At 40.0% G+C, this 22,657-nt stretch overlaps 1 protein-coding gene across 1 annotated transcript; it reads left to right on the top strand.

The window, feature by feature from the left end:
• Positions 1-831: 831 nt before the first annotated feature.
• On the top strand, positions 832-22,229 carry kiss1ra (KISS1 receptor a; the record flags this gene model as incomplete). Its single annotated transcript, XM_080503993.1, has 5 exons — positions 832-1,087; positions 5,796-5,920; positions 20,557-20,692; positions 20,803-21,041; positions 21,849-22,229. The coding sequence occupies 5 exons, from the start codon at positions 832-834 to the stop codon at positions 22,227-22,229; spliced, it is 1,137 nt and encodes a 378-aa protein (XP_080360119.1).
• Between the last annotated feature and the right edge of the window lie 428 nt (positions 22,230-22,657).

The raw sequence follows: 22,657 nt of genomic DNA, 5'->3' as shown, positions 1-22,657 counted from the left end.
ATTCACTCTGTGTGCGTGTGTGTGTGTGTGTGTGTGTGTGTGTGTGTGTGTGTGTTCTCCCCGCTGTGTATGTGTGTCCTTGGTCTCGCTGCTACTATAAAGCCGCCAGCAGCTCCTCGGCTCCAGTCTCTGCTGCCGTGTCGGTGATTCAGCTCTGCTCAGAGGTTGAACGACAAACAGAGCAGAGTATCCTTTTTTTTTTTTTTTTTAATTGCTTTTTTTCTCTCTCTCTCTCTAGGAATAGTTTTGTGGTGGTTACGGAGCAGATTCTGACTCCCACACCAGTCTGCCTCGTCTTCCAATCAACTTACTCTCCTTGTTATTCAAAGAAATATCCTCCAGTGGAAGGAAAAAACAACCTGGACCTCGCTGAGAGCGCAAACAAACTGGAGGAGAGAAGAGGAGGGCTGATTGTCTGAAGAGGGAACGGCTCAGACATCTATATGCCTCTCAGAAACATCAACAAATCTCTTGATCTGTCTTGGGTTTTGCTCCAGCCGGAGCTCACAGGAGGCGATGCTGTGGTGGCAGAAGGGGCAGTTATCATTAAATCTGCTCAAAAGAAATGAGAGACAATTTCTCCTCTCTGAGTCACCTTCAGTCCTCCTCTTACCAGCAGATTAGACATCAATCACAGGATGTCCCGCGTGGAGCACTTCAGACTGAGGAGTCTTCTTCGTCGTCTTGTCCGATCTCTTTCGTTAACTCTGGATTTTTCTCTCCTCAATTCCTCTGTTTCCAAACCTCTCTCTTTCTTTCCCTGAAGACAGAAAGGACTTAGTGCATGCACACTGCACACACTCTCTTCTCTCTCTCCACACCTTAATCACCATGTACTCCTCCGAGGAGCCCTGGAACTCCACCGAGCGCGGCTGGCTCAACGGGTCCGAGGCGAACTACTCTCTGGGGAGACACGGGGGCGAGGAGGAGGACGAGGAGGAAGATCAGCACCCGTTCCTCACCGACGCCTGGCTGGTGCCCCTCTTCTTCTCCCTCATCATGCTGGTCGGACTGGTGGGAAACTCTCTGGTTATTTATGTGATCTCCAAGCACAGGCAGATGAGGACCGCCACCAACTTCTACATAGGTAAAAGTTTGTGTTTGTTCTGGTAAACCTTAAAAAAAACAAAAAAAACAAGAACTTTAAAATCTTTAGTATTGAACTTAAAATTTTAATATACTCTTAATTAGTTGATGTCTCTCTCATCTATCCTGTAATACTGAATTACATACTGATAGCAGCTGCAAAAGACTCACGAGGAAGTTCAGCAAGGAATCATCACTTTCTCTGTTGAACATGGTTAAGGATCTGCTTTCTTTCTGTTTTCAGTTTGATCACGCGTCTGCAACCTTTTTCACCAAAAGAGGCGTTTTTGTCAAATAACATCAAATCAATTTTAACTGCATCCATGGCTATACATACATATCCATCTATCTATCTATCTATCTATCTATCTATCTATCTATCTATCTATCTATCTATCTATCTATCTATCTATCTATCTATCTATACACAAACACACAGACACATTTTAGCTGTTTTGAACCATTTTGGCTTTTTTAATAGCAATTTTGCAAAAGAATTTTCCCCATTTATAAACTTTTTTTCTTGCCTTTGTTTTAAGACGTTTTAGCAGTTTTTCTCTTTTCTTGTGGTTACAGTAAAAAAAAATTCAGTCATTGTGCTTTTTTTTTCTTCCAAAACCCTTTTAGCCTTCTAAGTTAAGAGTTCTTTTTATAAATGACTCTGTTGTGTAATTGGAATGAACATATGATGAAATGCTTATTGACGTGTAATTTTGTGAAAGCTTCTGGGAGCCACAACAGAATGGCTGATGAGCCGCAGGTTGCAGACATCTCAGTTGGATGTTTAAAATAATGTTTCTGGCAAACGTGGTACAATCCAATTCTGGGCTGCGTGCAGGGTGCAGTGAGACTAAATCAATCTCACAGTGATTAAAGCACAAACATTTAAAAAATCTGTATAAATCAGAGCAACATTCGCACTCAAGAGATTGATAATGATGCGACGAAGTCTAAAGCTAAATTATGCATTTTGGTTAATGCTGGACTTCTTGACGAATTAGAAGGTGTTCTTGGTAGCACCTGTTTAAATCTATAAGCATTAATAATGCATTAGTGGAGGTGCCTTAATTAGCTGCTTTTCTGATAAATACAGAAGTCAGGCAGGTACATCCTTATATGTACAGTATATGTCAACCAGCAAACATCACATTTCCTACACTTATGGTTGTTCACAACACTTTAATTAGCGTTCAATACACGACCTGTATTCAGATCGAAAAGTATGTTAACAATACTTTTACACAAATCCAGCCATGGACCATATCCTATTTAATTCTTTTTTTTATAAAGTGAAAAAAGATACAAAGATATCATCACAGATAGACGCTACATGCGACACTACGTCTACTGTAGACTGTGGATCAAGGGACCAAGCAAGCCGTGTGCCACCACGTGCTCCAACTTGCCGTTTATGAGTGTTTTGATTTAATCATGTTTAGCATGTTGCCTCGCCGGTGTGTGAAAGTCTTTAGGATTTAGCATGTAGCAAAATCAGCGAGTAAAATCATCCAGGATCCATTAAGGAATCAAAGCAATGAGGGGCATCGGGGTAACACAGCTGGTCCAAATGACGTCACGTAATACTCTCCAGGTTGTAACAGGGAGCGTTTACCAGTACGAGTACGCCGTGCAGTATCAGACCTGATACTTGCATCGGAATTGGTGCATCCCTGATAGTTGTATCCCGGCTTTATGGCTGTAGAATTGTCAAAAGCATGCAAGATGATATTATTCCCCTTTATTTCCTTTCTAATTAGGGATTGAATAACACTATACATTTATTTTAATTTCACTGTGCAAATGTGACTAGACTGCAATATGTTTACAAATGCTTTCTTACTGTATTTAAATTGTGTAGACATACCAAACAATGCAGCTGCCAAAAAAAGATGCAATAGCGTCACTGAAAGAGCGGCTGTGCGTCATTTGACAAGAGAGAGAGTTGGAGAGATGTGATTTAAAGACTGTTTGACAATCACGCCAGCCTTGCTCCACTTGTATCTCAAGATTTCGTTGCAACAGTGTCACTGCTCTTTTGAGATTCATCAAATTTAAGTGATATTTTCCGAGCATGAAATTGTTCATATATAATGTGAATTTTAATGTAATTTTACTGTTCAACTGTGGGCAAAGACGGTTTTCCAGCAGGTTCTCTTCAATCTTTGATAGCGCTTTAATTATACAATACATTGGAGGGACTGACTGGACGCTACACAATCCATCTATTACATAACTTCCTGTTTTGGTGACGCAGGTAATCGGATGTGTGTTGAGCTGCAGCAAAGCGCAAAAGGATTTTTATTACTTTGAAGGTGCGCAGGCACAATAATTAACCGCTGCGTGGTGTTTTCAGACCATTACTGCGTGCCGTTCACGTTTAATAATTTGTGTAAGCAGGCAATTCCGCTGCCGGAGGGCTCATGGTTTTAATGTAGGCCTCATTTGTGCTTACAAGGGAAGGTTCATCATCTCTGTTTGCGCTCATGGGAGTCAGAGATCTTCAAGTAATCGAGAAGAGATGCTGAAAAAAAGCTTGGGTATGCTTGATGGTTATCCTTAATGACACTCAGTATCAGTTTTTTTTCCCACAACTAATATTTTGAATTAAACACTATCAATGAAGGAACGCATCACTCCCGCTGCTGCCTTCCTTCTGAAGCATTCAGGGTTGATCTGTGTGGACAGTTAAAGCACATCTGATGAGCTGTGGCTGTCAGAATGTTCAACCGAGATTAAGTTCATGGATCAAACAGGAAAACAATCCATGCAGGTCCTCAAGAAGGACGCACGTAGCCGTCAGGCGTGACCGAGCTGTGATTTAATACAGGATTCATTTCTCTGTGATGAAAATATGACGTTAGTTTAATATTCAGCACGATCTGATTAGCTCCCGCACCATCTGCCTCCCCCTTCAACAAAATGGCTGGACAGCGAGACTGCGATTAGATTAGCCGGTGGAACAAAAAGGAAATTGTGAGTGATGAATAAACGAGAGAAGGCGGTTAAGCAGGATAAGTCTTACAGAGTTTAACACTGCAGCTTGTTCTTTTGTTTAGTTGGTTTTTTTTAATGCACGATCTGATTGTCATTTTGTAATATTTTTATTATTTGCAATTGTGTGAGAACACTGGGTTGACAAGTTGGAGTTGAATTCTGAGTATTTCCTATTTGGCAGCGATTCTTTGTGTGGGTGTATTCTGCATGACCTCCTGCCGTCTGTCACAGGTTTAAAAACAGACAGCTTATCATCGCAGAGCAAAATAATTCGGTGCTGAAGCAGGTTGCCAATTATCGAGAGGACAATTTGTCATACATTTCCTTGCAAAATAAATCATGGTAACCAGAAGAATGGCCAAATATGACTAATCAAAATTCATGGCGTCATCCTAAAGACTTTTTTTTTCTCATGTGCTGACCAACAAAGGCCTGTAATAAAGGCCTGTAATGTTTAGTCCTGTAATAAGAGTCTGTGCCACAAGGTGTTGAGTAACTCCGGAGGAATGGATGTGCAACGATAGCTTGAGGTCTTAGCTACTACACAGTGTGTAGTTTACAATCATTACAGTCAAAATTTAAAGCCTTTGCCTTCTGACATTAAATAGTCAGATTGCGTTGGCCACGTTTACACAACAAGCGTCAACACGGACATTTGTTTACCAACCAAGGAGAGGAGAGAAAATTCTAAAAACAAGGCTCAAACTAAATCTCTACCTCCATCTCTAAAACAACAATAGGAGCATTCATTCGGCTTAAGACATACCTCAGGTTTGTAAAGATTCCTTACTGAGGGTTTTTCTTCTTCACTTTCAGGAGGTTGATGCATTACCCCAAGTTTTCCACTAATGCCCACTAACATGGATTTTTGTGACTTCGGTTTTGTTAGCTCACTTTCTACATCACCACTGTCATAATTATTCCATCAACGAGAAGGAGACCTGACCGTTCAGATACTGTACAAAGAAATAAATGAAAGAAAAGCAAAATGATTAAGAATCTTGAGCGATTAAGATTATGAAATACATTACATAAAACCCCTCCCACTCTTAAACAAACCTCTTTCCATCGAAGCGTTCCTGCTTCATCCCTCATCTGAATTCAACCTCCCTCTGCTCCAACTGTGCAGAAACCCATTCTGACAATCTGTATTTCTCCTTCTTCACATTCTTGAGACCTTTCTGTAGACTCCTCTAGGCCACCACCGTCCCAAATATTAATAGTAACAGCTTCCAAACAAGAAGGAAAATATATTCTTCCCAACAACCATGTCAATTTTAATGATTGAACATCAATAATTCTAAATGCCAGTACGACGTCTGACTATTCACAGCACTCTAACATTTAATGCTAAATGTTTAATATTTAGAAATGTTATTAAAATAAAACTGAAAATCTCCTTTTTGCTTTGTGTTATTTGTCTTGAAACATTGTTTTTATCTAAATAGGACGTACTGTAACAGTCAATATGAAATTTCTCTAATTTGGTGTATTTCTGCGCTGACGTGGATTTAATGAAACACATCGATTGTGAAGATTAAGCGTTACGTTTTTTTTTTTTTTTTTTTTTTTTAACAACCAAAGTTTTATAAGAGCATAAAGAAATGACAGGTGGGGATAAACTTGAGGGAAACAATGCAGCCATATAATCTTACTAAACCTCGTGCCCAGATCTCATCAAACGTTGTTCTGAACGTCTCTGTCTCCCTGTGCAGCGAACCTCGCTGCCACAGACATCATCTTCTTGGTGTGCTGCGTCCCCTTCACCGCCACCCTCTACCCCCTCCCCGGCTGGATCTTCGGCAACTTCATGTGCAAGTTCGTCGCCTTTCTGCAGCAGGTAAGAGAAAGAAATGCACTCATCAGCTCAGGAATCATCCCAACTGTCCTGCCTCATAATTAAAAAAAACTTTTTTATACTTGCCATGCTCTGTCTTTTGCATTGTCATTATTTGATTAATGGATTTTTGCAGCTCCGCAGCACATTTCTCGTCAGAGAAAAGTCAATTTTTATAATCTCTTAAAAGGGATCACGGCCTGCATTGAGAAAAAGCCCAAAAAGCTTAACTCATCCATTGTTGGCGTCACACTCTGAGTCTTGAGAAATACAACGAAAGCCTTTTCAAACAAAATACTCCCAAGATCTTTCTCTCGCAGATCAAACTCCACTAAAAGAATGAGCGATAGGAAGAGGCAAAACAAAATATCTTTCTTCAGTTCGAAATCAAAAGAAATGTCTTCAAATCTCTGTGGGTTTTTCCTGAGGAGACAAGGATTCTCAAATCCTTTACTGAGGTAAAAGTACAGCTACTTGTGTAAGAAATTATATTTTCCTACACATATATACACACAGTATTACCACCACGAGCAAAGCGGTTTATCAGTTTGACCAGTGACACACATCACAATTAAACCTATGTGATAGTTCTGAGTGCAGATGGATCTTCCCTGGATTCAAGGCTCCAAACACCATGCAAGAACTTCATTTTTATTCCCAACTAGAAAAACCAAAAAGACCCCCCCCCCCCCCCCCCCAAAAAAAAAAAGAGAAATGATGTCCACGAGACCACAGGAGAATAATAACGAGACGCTGAAGAGACGTCCACCCAGAAACACGGATGATTGGCTGGAACATCAGGCAGAGCTCATGCGATCCAAATCCCCCTCACCAATGGAGCTGAGAGGACCCAGTGATTAAACATCCGAAATAAACCTTCTGGGATTTTCTGCGCGTGCCTCTGGAACATCAACATTTATCCCAAGGACAACTTTAATGGAGACAAGTAGCTCCAGGACAAAAATCATGGTTTCTCTTTCCATTGTTATAGAGGTGGCAAATATGTACCACTGAAGGAAATAAATACTTTCTCTATCAGGCCGTTTCTGTTATTTATTGATGACATTAAAGCCTAAAAGGTTGAAAAGAAAATCCCAATTTTAAAGAAAAGACAGCAGAATTTTTTTTTAGCTCAAACAGCTTTTCAAAGACAAAACCTTTTATTGCACAGCAGCTCTTTGGAACTGTAATCTATGCTTTCACTCGGTCTTGGCTGGGTTATTGTAATAGGCTTTATTTTGGATTGAGCCAATCTTCCCTCACACGTCTCCAGTTGGTTCAGAAAGCTCATCTGTTAACTGGACTTTGTTCAAAGGCTACCTCTTCACTAAAGAGTGCATTTTGTATTATTTTAAGTTTCCCAAACCTTTAAATGGCATTGCCTCGTTTTTCCTCCCCAATCTGCTTCATTCCCAGAACTCTGCTAAAATCACACATGAGGGCAAATAAGTTCTGATATTGTGTTTCCCTTTGACTTGCGAGCAAATCTCTTCAGTACAGATCTTTTCCGCTGAATTCTCAACACAATACTTGCTTCTTGGTAGTGGCTATGTTTCTGTTGATTATGATGACGATTAAACGAGGCGATCCTGCTGTTCACAGCTGCTGCACGCAGTTTGAAGGCTCGTCCACTTAGTCTCGTTTTAGCGACAAGCAATATTACGTCTGTGGCCAAACTGCTGGTCTACTTCACTTTTTCTTTTCTTCTTACGTGTCTCTCGCTCTCCATCAGCCATGTTGTTTACCTCAGAATAGGTCCATCTGTCATTTCTGAGTAGGTCTTTTAATATACGTGTGAAATTGCTTTACAACTTTACACGATAACCATTGAATTAACATTTAGAAAATTGGATAATTTCGGCAGCGTTTATGAGGTGTGGCAGTCATGCCTGCCACCATTTGGTTCCAAGAGGTGATGAGACGATTCTTCCAATCACCATACTTTATTACCTCATCAACACAAAGCACCACACTGCTCTTCTTTCAGGCTCTGCTCCAGTGAGTCTGTGTGTCTCCGCCTGTCACCCTTGTGTCCAGGCGGCTCCTCCTTTATGGGCAGAGAGTTAATTAAGCACCTGATGTGATGTCGGTTGCGCTGCCTCACCCCTCTGCCACAAAAGGGAAAGTAAAAAAAACTGAGAACCTTTGGGCATCTGTTGCTACGACAATGGTGCTTTGGAGCCACTTAAAGACACAACTTTTAGAAAACAGCTTTCAAAGTGTTCCTGTTTGAATGAATGACAAAATAAAAGCCTATGCTACTCACAGTTGGCATAAGAGACAAGTTTTATCTCTCAAGTGCACCCACACCGACAGTGGGTGGAGTCACAAGGCCATATCTGAGTGCGCCCCTGTTGAGTATTGCGCCCTGGGAAGTTGCCCACTTTGCCCATAGCAAAATCTGCCACTCCTTCCAGTCAATATTCTCCTGGGACTTGGTAGTTTTATAATTGAGAGTCACCGTAACAACAATCTCACTTCATCGTCTGTCCATACAAATGTCTATGTACTCGCCGTTGTTAATTTACATAGTGTATTGTTCTCTGCGCACTTGTTGTGGTTTTCATTACATAAACAACAGTGCCAACTTGTGGCCCAGCATACTAACAACGTTGTTTACAGTATTTTTGCAATTTCTGTCTAAATGGACATGGATCATTTTCAAAATTTTCCTGTGTCAATGCGGAGATTCCTGTAACGAAAATGCATTTTTACTGGAAACATGTAAATGGTGATTTCTATGTGAATGCGAGTTTATCCTTTAAAGAACAATAGGCTGAGATGGAGAGGAAGCGTGGATACTTTCCCTTCTCATTGAGAACATAGAGGTAGGATTAACTGAGCGTTTGTTCTTCCTAATTCGTGTGTGTGTGTGTGTGTGTGTGTGTGTGTGTGTGTGTGTGCGTGCGTGCGTGCGTGTGTGGTTGCAGTGGGATTATATACACTCCAGCTGTGGGGAAGTGGATACTTATATACCAGAATTGTACATGTGATTGTGTTTATATGCATGTATATATGGAAATGATCATGATCTACATGATCTGAAATAAATTACCATCATCATCCAAAGGCAAATTAAAGATAATTACGATCTGATTTGGCTTCAATGGTGGAGCCGCCCACTCTATATGCTTGCACAGCGTCTGAGGAGGAAGTGGTCTGGCTTGGTTTTGACCTCATTCTGTGGGATTGCTGGGAAACGCTCTGACAGGTCATTAAAAGCTTTTTTGGCTTTACTAATCAATGGGGTCTTTGGAGGTCTAGCATAGTCCATGGCGAGTGGTGTCTGAGGTGGGTGTCGGCTCATTTCTTTGTGGCTTTTGGTGAGCGGGGGGCTGTCTTTGAAATGGCCTGAATGCATATTAGACTGTGAATGTGATCTTAGCTGGCTCTGATGTCAAGTTAGGTGAACTTTGCTGTGGTCTGATGTCTGCCAGATAACCTTTTGTATGTCGACAGACGGTGCATTTAATAAGATATGGACATTTTCCGTAACTAACATCATCACCCCTGAGCCAACGAGTGAAAGACACAAAATGATTGAGTGGCAGGTTCTGTTCCAGGAAGAGCTGCTCCACAACAGATGCAGTTTCATCACTAGTTCACTTTCCTTTCACTCACTCTGGAGTGGAGCCACTCTTATATCAGCTTACCTTTCCATGGATTTCAGTTCTGCCTGAAACTGAATTTTCTGACACCTAATCCCAAAGTTTATGGCGAACCCAAAACTGTGTTCTGTAAAGGAGGTACGCACAAGACAGCTCACCATTTATTGTATAATTTGCAGATGACACATTTTTCATAGGACCGATTGGTGACCATTAAAATTGCCCCCAGGTGAGAATGTGAGTGTGTGTGTGGTTGTTTCTCTGTGCAGACAGCAGGGGTGCTGCGGATGGTGGTTAGAACTGCTTGGAAGACCGTTACCAACAACTTGTTTTGAGGAAAATAAGCAGCTACCAGCAGGTACAGGAGCAGAGCAGCCAGCACAGTCGGAAACCCGACCCACCAGGATATGAACCGTTTGATCTCCTCGCCTTAGGCATTAAACCAGGAAGCATAAAAGATTGAAGAACCAAGGTGAAGAAAAAATAAAAACTTGCTTCACCTGAGATTCTGTCAGATGTAAGTTATTTCAGCTGAGTAAAACTGTATTTTCCAATATTATTGCATGAAGCTGGTTCTGAATACATACGTACATATTTAGTTAATGTGCGATAGATAGATAGATAGATAGATAGATAGATAGATAGATAGATAGATAGATAGATAGATAGATAGATAGATAGATAGATAGATAGATAGATAGATAGATAGATAGATAGATAGATAGATTATTCATCCCTGTACAAGTGAATCATGGAGGAGAGCTTACTCAGAGTGAAGTTGTTTTTCTTAAGTACACCGTGCGTGACGATGAGCAGACACAAATTCAGGCTTTAATTACACGCAGCCAAAGCCAAGCAACCTGAATAGGCTGCACTTGTCACGAGGGCTCTAAGAAGTAAGTCGCGGCAGCTCCTGTCCGGTTAATAAGCTGCGTGTCACCAATTGTAAGTTTCACCCGAACACGTTCTCAGACAAAACAAGAACATATAATCCTCCAGCACAAAAACAGAACCTGACTAAACTGTATGGCAAATTTAGTTGTCTCCTTTATGTGTTGCAGCCATTTGCTAGCTCCAGACTGCCAAGGCCCAATTAAATATCAGGAAATGTTCTGATGCACAGCCAGCTGGAAACTCCTAACCTAATTAAGTTATTAAATAAGTTAAGTGGAAACAAAGAATGTTTGTTGCATTATGGGGGTCTGTTTACTTAACAAGGGTGCTCGGAGTCACTGAAAACACAACTTTTTGAAAATGCCTCCCAAAGTGGAACTTTACAAAAATGCTCTGATGCCATCAATGTGAAAATGGGGGGAAAACCTGGGAAAACCTGGGAAAAGTGCAACTTTTCTTAAATGCTGTTGATGCACAATGCAGACCGTAGTAATTCATTCTTCCACACAACAATGTTTAAAGTGAAAAGGCATTGTTTGCGAGTTTTCGTTTTACACACTTTTTGCATTTACAAGTAATGTTTTGGAAATTATATTTATTTGCACAGAAACAGCAGAAACTCGATGGAGTTAGCATGTCAAGCCACAAGTTTTTGCTGCTGTTTGTTTTCTCAAAGAAACCACCCACGAATGCACGCAGAATACAATTCTATAAATATTAATGGTGAGTACACGGACATTCGTATGGACAGATGATGAAGTTGGATTGTTATTACATTACTTTCAACTTTAAAACCATTAAGTCCCAGGAGAATATGGACTGGGAGTCATGGCACTCTGACACCCTAGACCATTTATTATTCAGTGTACCCATTGGACAGGTAATGATATTTTTAATAATCGTGAGACAGAAGAAGTTCCAGTTTGATGTATCGCTCAGAAAAATAACGGCCGTCAGTTTGAGCAGTGCTTCAAAGTTTAACAAGAACAACAGAAGACAAACAACGGGACACGTGAGGCGAGCCCACTGTGTTGACATCTTGTCCGTGTTCAAGCAATCTATTGTTAGATTACACCGCGACAGGTGACGTGTCACGGCAGAGGATGGTGCCAATGACTTCAAAAATCCTTTTTAACGGCATCAGTGCTCATGTTCACGTGCTTCAATGTCAAAAGTACGACACAATCTTTAACATAAATAGGAAGAAATAGTCAATATCAGATTTAAAATGAGAAACTTAATGATTTATATTCCTATCTGGGATATAAAACCAATAATACAGACACACCAATACAGTACAGCTACAGTGTTAAACTAACAATTGTTCATCTTAATTGAGAAAACAGATCGGTAATATGAACGGTTTTCTTCCAAATCATAATCAGCAAATTGATTTCTCTCTGCAGTTTCATGCGGTTGTAGTGTGCTTGTGTTCTCTATTATGCAGAGGTTTCAGATGTTACATCACTGCCAGTTGAAAAGTTCAACAGAGACTCGTCTCTTCATGTAAAGCCTGAGTTCACATGTATTTGCATGGCCTCGTTTAGCAATTCAATTACAGAAATTTACATACTCCAGAATAAAACATTAAAGTAACACTCAAATTCAGTTTGGGATGATTAAAAATAAGAGGTGAAATCAGGACAGAAGCTGTTTCCATGGCAGAAATTCTATTTAAATTGCAAAAGACCACAGTAATAGATAAGTAAGTTACATGCATTACATAAATTGGATAGAGAATATGTTTCAAATCATCTTCTCTGGTGAATTGTTGTAAACTATTGTTTTAAGATGTGATATAAATGAGCTGACAGTTTCAGTAAAAAGCGGAACATAAGGCCCAGAGCTTAAAATGTTCATTTTGGATTTTCAGGCTTTTATGTCATTTCATAACACTGTAATATAATATCATTATATGTTAGATTTGACAACCCTAACATGTAGTAAACACAACATAAACATAATGGAGTACAAATTGAAATTGTTAGTCTTGTTTCTATTTCATTGCTTGCGATTTTGGCCCATTCAGATGCATCAATAAACTAGACATTGGAGAATGGAAGAAACCCAGACTGAGGAATGTACTTCATTCATCTGTCAGTCCATCTCTTTATCCAATCGTTTTCTTCTCTGTGCCCTTTCACACTCCTCTATGGACAATTTAGGTTTTAATCTGTCTGCGAGCAAAGAGTTCAAACCACTGTGTTCGAGTTTATCCTTGAAGTTAGATGGGGAGGAAGCACAGATACTTACTTTCTGTCTTCACTGGGAACATTTTAAATACTTACGTTAGGATATAGAAGAAGAGGCGGGATTAAATGAGCTTTTGTTCTTCCCATTTCTTTTCATACAGAATCACTGATTGTGTGCATGTGTGGTAGGAGTGGGATGGTATACACTATAGCTGTAGGGAAGTGGACACATACATACATACATACATACATACATACATACATACATACATACATACATACATACATACAAACATAAAGTGTATATACCGGTATACTGTTAATATGTCTGTAAATATGGAAATGGTCATACATTTAGATGACTTTAACAAGCAGAAATTGATTAATTGATTACAGAAAAAAACAATAAAAAAAAATATTTGACATTCATCAGTGCACCTGAGAGCGTTATTGATGGAGAGGGGGTGAGTTTGAGGGAGTGAGGTGAGAATGAAGAGAACGTGTTGGGAGTTAGCAACTCGGCAACCTGGTTGTTTTGCCCCGTCGTGGTTCCAGCTGTCAGTAACCCTTTGTTCCCCTTGATGAAGTGGCAGTTTGCAAACCAATTGCTCCTCCTTATTTCCGGCTAAAATACAGACGCAGCTGCAGACCATCAGGAAACTGAACCCCCGTACAGAAAGCAACTCACAACAGGACAAAGAATGTGATGCATGAAGAAATTGTCGATAGTTTCAAATTGAAGACAGTGGGATTCAAATGTAAATAAAAGGCAGAGACAGAGAATTGTTCAAGAAATGCAGTCCTAATACATTATTGGCTGCAGTTATCATACCTGTGATGATTTAATTTACACATCCGTACATTCCATTGTTTCTGCATTTTGTCTTATTATACATTCATGATACCCTTCATGTATACACATTTTCAGTAGTTATTTCAACATTTTCAAATGGTTTGACTTCCGTCTGTAATGAATGAATGAATATCCTTTTACCATTGTATGTCATAGATAATGAAATTACAGATTTATAGACTTACTTACTTACAGACTTATATTTATTAGATGTCTTTAGGTCTAATTTATACTCCATATGCAAATGATAGGTGAAGGTTATGTGATGCCGTGAAACACCTACACATAGCTTCTGCATCGATGCTCCAACAGTCTTAGAGGCTCCATTATAGGACTGTGTTTATATTTTACAGGGTAATGGGTAGCCTGCGTACTGCCCTATGTGTACTTTAGGCTGTAGTCTGAGGGACTGACCTCACTGTGAGTCTTCACACGCTACAGCTCACTATTAATGAGTGTATCAGTCCTACTTTAATCATGTTTATCATGTAGCATCGCCTTGAAAGTCTTTAGCATGTAGCACAGCCCGGAGTCAAATCCTCCTGGATCCACTGAACAGTTAAATAAAAAAAAAAAAAGAAGAACTGGCAACATGCTGTGAGTTATTCTCTTTCAAATCACTCTCATTTCTTCCCGTCTCTTTGAACGCATCAAATTGTCCTCATCTTTTACAGCCTGCGCTTTAACAAAGATGCTGCTTTGTGTTTTGTTTTGTCTTTAACCTGAGACAAACAAATCCTCACACTCTTACAGAATCTACACTCACACAGCAGGAACAGAGAATATAAAGAACAGCTACTTCAATAATGGATGCCCTTCTATCAATATTTAAAGAACCAATGTGAAGGTTTTCTTTAAAGACATGACCCACAGCTAAACTTCATTATTCTGACTATATTCTTGATGATCAGAAAGATCAAGTTTAAGGCTGTGAGCACAACTAATCTTAAAAGTATGTGGACATTATATTAGAAGCTTTCTTCCCAACCACAATAACACGTAATACTCTTAAGACTGAGGCCGTCAGGATACCCTTTTCATTCGAAGAAATCCATTATAGAAATCAGGTTATTTAAACTTGTGTAACTGAGGTAAAGTAGAGTTCTGAGCACCGAGTTCTGATTTGAAGCAGCTAATAACCAGGAACGGTTTGGTTTCTGTTCAAAATATATACTAAAATGTATTATTTTAGTCATTGTCGTTGCTCTGTGTAGTTGGATGTGTGACATTTAGAATGTTTGGCCTTATGTGGTTGTGCACTGCTCCAGTTGAAGTAACTGTGCTTTCTAAAACAGCCTTCACGCTACTTTGTTTAAATTTACATGTATATTCTGACCAATGGTGCTAGTTTAGCATCTTAACGACATAATTTTGTCATGCACTATTATGAATTTGATCCAACTCCTGGTAAACAGAAGCATGACTGTATAAATATGAATTAGTGAAGAAAATAGCAGCAGAAGTTTCTTTTGGCTGTAGCTTTGAAGCTGAAACCCTAAAAAGTGATTGAGATGTTTTCATCAGGAGTAAACAGAGTTTAATTCAGTTCATTATGCCTTTAGTCTGATGATAAGTATTTTGTTTTTCTTCTTTTCATGAAAGTAGGTTTTTACGACATACGTCTTCACACTGTCAAAACATGTCACAGGTATGTTGTAAAAACACATTTGCCTGAAAAGAAGAAAAAAAACCAAGAGCAGAACAGGGTGTTACTAACTTGTCTTAAATGCTGTCAACATTTGCTTAACTGCGTGACAGCATTAGTATGGAGAGGAGCCACAGATGAGCATTGAGTCGTACAATTATAAAGCATTTCATTTGAAGAGAATAATTTACTGAGAGAATATTTCCACAGATTGAAGAGGGCAGCTCATTTCTGCAAATATGTATAGAGTGAACGGTTCTCAGAAAGCAGAGATGATTAACTTCAATAGAGAGCCAGTGATTGTCTCTGCTGCTCATCGAATCCTGCCAGGACTGCAGAATTCCCTCCACAGCACCTCCAAGGTATTCATAGAAATCTGGCAGATGCGTCGACTCTCACTCAAAGATAAACTACTCTAATGCTGGTGGCGAGTAAATAACAGGTGAAAATCATGACCTCTGCCAAAGACAGTCTTTACTGCAGATACTACATAAATCCAGAAACGTCGATGAAGGCTCACGGACACTATTTCTACTGATGGAATCATTTTGATTAATGTGTTTTGTAGTAGTAAAAAAAATAACCCACACCTGGAAGACCTGAGAGAAAATTGGATTGTCATTTGAAAATCTGGGAAAAGATCACCAGCTTCTATATGAGCTACACTTTTCAAGTACGACAGAAAGTTTTTAAGTGAAAACAAAAAACTGTCATTACATTTTGATTATTTACATCACAGTATTGCTCCGAGTCTTTGACAATGTCATATTTAAACATGCTGCTACTACACATGCACACCACGGTCAATGTAAATAGTTATTCTGCCCATGGATGTGTAAATGGACAATAACAGCAACGTTTGCCTCCAGAGTGTCATGACTCCCAGTCCAGATTCTCCTTGGACTTGATAGTTTTGTTTTATAGTTGAGAGTAACTGTAATAACAATCCACTGTCATCATCTGTCCCTATGAATGTCTGTGTACTCTCCGTTGTTATTGTTTATTGTTCTGTGGATATGTGTGTGAGGTTTTATTACAAAAACAACTAATAGTATCTGCTAGTGGCCATACGTGAACTCTACATCTTTTTCAGCATTCCTAGTGTTTCTGTGTAAATGTTGTCGTGTACATGTGAAACTTTTCTGAAACAAAAATGCAAAAGCGACGCATTTTCACAAGAAATGAGGCCTTCATTTTACCAATACTCACAATATGTCTTGTAAAAGCTTTTCAAAACATATTATTTGTATGGAAACATGTTGTTTAACATCAAACTGACAATTTGTGAAGTGAAAGTTAACCTCCATATGAGAAATAAAACCTGAAGCATTCTTGATGCACATGATATCTTAGAGATTGTGGTGCATATTTCCTCTGCTGAACTCATTCTGACCCTCGTTCCTCTCATCGCATTCTTTGAAGCGTTGATGTGCCGATCCGATCCTCTATAGGCTGACGGGTTATAACAGCATGTGAGAAAGCAAGGCTGGTACAACAACAAAAGAGGGACAAAAAAAAAAAGAAGATGCAAATATGCATGAAGAACATTGGGTCCTCCATTTTTAGCCGGGTATAGAATTTTCAAAGCAATGTGAATTATTTAAATCTACATGAAACACATCAAGCTTCATAGAGCCTCTGTATTTGAAAGACGCAAAATATAAATCATATGAAATGATTGCAACCGTTTTAGCTGCAAAATGGGATGTTGCTTCATATTTTCTGACAAATCCAGTCAAAGAAATGTGAAATGCCGTCTTTGTCTTGGGATTACGTCCAAGGTCTTGGTCTTGGTCTGCTCTTGGGCTTGACTCGGTCTCAGCCATGAACGCCTCCTTCTTGTTACCTCTGACAAACTCCTCTTCTTTAAGCTGTTTTTTCATTTCTTTGTACAGTTCTTTATGTGTAATTATTAAAGTGTAGGACTTTCTCTAACCTGATGGGACAGGCGCAGTAAACAGACCATATAGAATAACTAGAATCTTCTGGTTAGCTACGTTTCAGTCGGCACGTATTAGTAACACTATAGTCTGGAAATAAGTGAAGATGATCACCTAAAATTTGATGTTTGAGACTAAGTTCTGATGCTCGAGTCCATTGATTTGGGGGTTTTAAAGTGAGTGAGGAAGCTCTTGATAGATGAGTTTGTGTTTGCCGCTTGAGAGCATATATACTGAAAAGAGCCTGAGTATTGAAATCTACGTTCAAATTGTTTTAATTGCTATGCCTCGTGTGCACCCGGCTCTAATTTAATCGAGCATTGTTGAACCTTATTAGAAGGTAAATTGAATGATATGTTCATATGCTAATGACAAATAATCGCAAATGCAGCCTTCTTTCTGCTTCCCGGCTTCGTCTCCCACTGCACTCCTCGGTCTTTATCGTCTCGCACACTCTCCGGAGTGAAAGCAAGGAAGGCTCATTAGCAATAAACCTGGCATGAGAGGTGGAGGAAGCCGTGAGTGGTGGACAAAAAGCTGCTCCAACTATTGCATGTTAATGCGCAGTGATTAACTACACACTGGAAACATTTGTTGAGGAAACAGACTCCATGATGGCTTGTGCATGAGTTGTCGACTTTCTTTCCTCTCGATTTCATCGAGATCCAAGTTTCACAGAATGATCACTGATTGAGCTGCATTGTGTGATCACAGCCCAATTTCCTGTGCCAAGATGACATTTTGAGTTTGTTGCAGGGCAAAAAAAAAAAAAAAGAAGAGAAATCACAGGAGGACTGATGTTTGCAATATGGTCTTTCAGGGATAATTCTCTGCAGGCAAATGAACAGTACAGTTTCTAGGATGGCAGACAATTTGTTTTGTTGGCCACCAAATGAAACCGGTGAATGGATTTCACTTGTATAGCATTTTCTACTGATTCAACAATCCCCAATACATTGTTCATCACAGTCGCTCATTCACACAACTATTGGGATCCTGCCATGGAAAGCGCTCCAAACCCTACCCCACCAACCAGGGTTTGATTCCTTCCCCACTATCTCTCTGTCTGTTCTTTCCGTTTGTCTCTTTCTCTCGCCGAACCAGAACAGCAGAAAGTCTCCAGATATGAGTCTGATTCTGCAGGTTACTCCCTATTAAAAGGGAGGGTTTTTTTTTTTCATTACACCGTCTCCTCTGCTTGCTCATGTGGAATTATTATGTTTTTCTCTGTAACAGTTCCTCGAGATGACTGTGTTGAATTTGGTGTCATATAAATACGATTGAATTGAAACCACTGGGAGCAATATGGGGTACAATGTCTTTATCAAAGGTATTTTGACATGATGTGGAATTATTTAAGAAGAAAAATCTGGCCTACCTAGCTGACATTGCTCTCAATGTATTTACAACCAAACAGGAGGGAAACATCAAGGTGAAACATGAAATAGTGTCATATGAATTGTAGAGGAGAGAAGAGAGACGTTTCAGTGAATCATAGGTCTTCCAGCAGTCTAAATTTACAGCAGTTTAACTAGAAAAGGCTCCAGGTTGACCCGAGCCACTCCAAACTTTCAAATTGATCAAAGGAAATTTTGTTACTACAGTTAAAAGTAGAGACTGCAATTAATTCAAAACCTGGAATTATTTGGAGAATACTCTGGCTATAAATTAAACATACACAAAACTCAAATACTCATGTTCAACTGCAAGTCAAACCAACATTTCAAAGAAAGGGGAATCAATTAGGAGGCAAACTTAATAAGTATACTTGGGCTTCAAACATGACTAGAAATCTAAATAAACTGTACAAAGAAAACTATGATGAAATAGAAAATAATATATAGATATCCATAGGTGGTCCACATACTCAAGTACCATAAAAATGGTCTTGCCATGTCCACTATCAGACACGTCAGACAATAAAGAACATTTTCCTGCAGAATATATACATACATTTTTCTTCATGTCTTATTTTTGTTGGTCATTCCACACTTTCCTAGATATTTTACAGGGTTTCTTAGTTCAACACTTTATTCTTCTCAGTGTATCTATTTCTGGGCAGATCAGGTTTTTTTCCCCTCTTTCATGTGGGTCAGACACAGTTTTGTTGAAAGGCGCAGATGGGGCAGCCCCGGGATGAAGCTGCCAGAAGCTATTAGTGCTTCTGCCCAAGCTGACTCATATTAGGCTCTGTTCTATTGTGTTTGACTGTTTTTCTATTTCATGGGCTCGCCCTTTCATTGAAAATGTTTTGAAAGGTGGCTATGGTTAGAATTTGATTCATCGTTTATATTCATGTGTGTCATTGGTGAAAAAAAACACTGTGAGGACAGTGATGTAAAATGTTAGCAGGCTCATTAAAGTTGTTGTTTTTTGGATCCAAAACACGTAGAAAAAAAGCCTAGATCAATTCTGAAAAACGCCCTATCACTAAAGTTAATGGTGCCGTCACATAGAAGACTGTATTGAATTGCAGATAACAACATATGTCGATCTGGCAACTAGAGTCTTGGGACCAACAAGCAACAAAAAGGAACCAGACACAACAATGTCTCTTGTTTTCACAAGTTCAGTTCATGTATGTATTAATCCATCCTGCTCTGTTTTTTTTTAAACAGAAGCTCTGTCATTTGGAAAATTTGATGCCACAGCAACCGATTCATTTAGAAAACTGTTGGCGACTTGGGGCAACTTTAATAAAAACGTCTTCTTTATTACCAGGGTACCAGGTAAAATTTGTATTCATGGGTACTAACTTCAAGAAAACATGTCATTTAATGTTTGATTTTAGTCTGTATTGACAGAGGTATGACATCACAAATGAGATTAAAATGTGTATTTTTTTAACCCACTGAACAATGGAAATGGGGGCTGTCGGTTGCTCCAGTCTGAAACACCAAAACAAGTCACCCAAATCACAAGATCCTGGAGATAACAGGAGACTATTGCTGAGCCACTGGAAAGCCAGACACAGATAAATATGGAAGAAATTCAAGGCAACAAGAAAGAGGAGTGAAAATGTAAAAAAAAAAAAAAAAAAAAAAAACTTTCTGTGCGGTTTGTGTGTCTGTTTACATGACATCGGTGCTCGGAGCCACTGAGCAACTCTTGGAAAACGCGAACTGCGTCTCCACAGATATGGGGAAATCACAACTTTTCTGAACCTGTGCCACTGCTCATGCACACCGTGGCCGTAGTAAATAGTTCTTCTTCACACTGACATGTGGATTGATAGTAACAGAAATGAGTCGACGTTCTCCTGGGACTTGGTAGTTTTATAGTTATTCAACTGGAATAGCATACATTGTTAATGTTTATAGTGTATTGTTTTTTAAGCGTATGTGTGTGTGATTTTAATCACAAAAACAAAAGTGTTCATAGCTTTGAAACTCACTAACAGGTTCCATCCGTTGACCCCAACAGTCCTCAAAGCGTATGTCGTTTGTATGTGTAATACCCGCGTTGCATCTTGTGTACATCCCCTCTCTGTTTTCCCATCTTTGCCAGGTGACCGTACAAGCCACCTGTATCACCCTGACCGCAATGAGCGGAGACCGCTGCTACGTGACGGTCTACCCCTTAAAGTCCCTGCGCCACCGCACCCCCAAGGTCGCCATGATCGTCAGCATCTGCATTTGGATCGGTGTGTCACGATTCTTCTAAAGTATATTTCCCCATGAGATAATGATTGATTGCAACAGTGTATAGAATCAGGATGGGGGAAACAACGCTTTTCTCTGATGTTCTGTGCAGGCTCCTTCATCCTGTCCACTCCCATTTTAATGTACCAGCGGATAGAGGAGGGATACTGGTACGGCCCGAGGCAGTACTGCATGGAGAGGTTTCCCTCCAAGACGCATGAGAGGGCTTTCATCCTCTACCAGTTCATCGCTGCGTACCTGCTGCCTGTGCTCACTATCTCCTTCTGCTACACGCTCATGGTGAAGAGGGTGGGCCAGCCAACTGTGGAGCCTGTGGACAACAATTATCAGGTACGGCGAAGGCACGTATTGTTTCATCACTTTGCTGTAATTGCTTTACGCCGAGATGAAACGTACTTTTCTCTCCTCATTGTGGCAGCGCCCGTCTTTGTCCCCATTCCCAAAGTGACTGAACAATACAATCACAGCCATTCGTTTCCCTTGAACTCCAAAGGAATAACACATTGTTCTTTAGTTTTATGGGAACATCATGTGAAATATTCAGTTCTTGGCTCCAAAAGTGGACTGAAGATAGCAAACGGATTTTAGAAACTTCTTGAAAGTAACTTAAATGTTTAGAAGATGAAGGTAATACAATAAATTCACGGGGGGGGATCAAGGCTACTTTGGATCATACTTTTTGCACAGATCGGCATTTGTTTAGGTCTTTTGTGTGGAAGTGTCAATCACTCAGTGTAGTTTAATGAAGTTTTTGGAAAGTGTTCAGATTTTCCCTGGGTGATTTAACAAGTCACAGTGGCAGTTTTATACAAAACGCAGATCACCACAATGACTTCTTGCATCAAATAACTGGAGTTGAAGGCAGAAAGTCATTATAAGTTATCAGAGTTGATGATTCTGCAAGACGTCAAGGTTTTTTTTCTTTCCTTTTTTTAACATAAACTTATTTCAAATTATTAGAATTGACCATCCTTTAATTTAGGGATGTTAAACACATTTCAGTTCAGGGACAAATTACATCCTGAGTGGGCCGGAGTAGTAAAATAGTGCCACAGTCACCTTAAAAATTCAAACGTTAAAGTTTTTCTCTGAGTATATGTAATGAAAATGTCAAAATTTTCGTCGTATCCCCCTCAGGTCAACCTCCTGTCAGAGAGGACTATCAGCATACGAAGCAAAGTCTCCAGGATGGTGGTGGTGATCGTCCTCCTCTTCGCCATCTGCTGGGGTCCCATCCAGATCTTTGTCCTCTTCCAGTCTTTTTCCCCAAATTACCAGCCGAACTACGTCACGTACAAGATCAAGACCTGGGCCAACTGCATGTCGTATGCCAACTCGTCCGTCAACCCCATCGTGTACGGGTTCATGGGGGCCAGCTTTCAGAAGTCCTTCAGGAAAACCTTCCCCTTCCTGTTCAAACACAAGGTCAGAGACAGCAGCATGGCTTCCAGGACTGCCAACGCCGAGATCAAGTTTGTTGCTGCAGAGGAAGGCAACAATACCAACCGAGCAAATTGATTCCGACCATTAACCACCCAGAGAACCTTTGGCAGGAGTAACAACGGGACAAACTTTCAAAGGGACAGACTGGGAGATGCTTATTATTTATGTTAATGAATGCAACTAATTAACAACCCGACGTGGGGAAACAGACACATAATACAGATGGACATAGACAGCGCTTGGTGTGTCAACTGTTCAGCTCCGCTGCCAAGACCAGCCAGCGCTGTCGCCCGCTGAGCTGCCAAGCAACACGGGGCAGACCCACACATCGGATGACGGCACAAAGCTGCAGGCAGGCTTCCCAGTTCCTATAAAACCTGACGATGTTTGCAGATTCATTAATAATCCACTCAGACAACGGATGCAGAATGTATAATGTCCTGGAAATGACCGAATCCTTGAGAAAATGTTAATTATTTAAATCTTGCATTCTCATGGGAGTG

This window comes from Blennius ocellaris (genome assembly GCF_963422515.1).
Source record: "Blennius ocellaris genome assembly, chromosome: 10".
Lineage (NCBI taxonomy): Eukaryota > Metazoa > Chordata > Actinopteri > Blenniiformes > Blenniidae > Blennius > Blennius ocellaris.
This window is presented reverse-complemented; position numbering and strand designations above follow the sequence as displayed.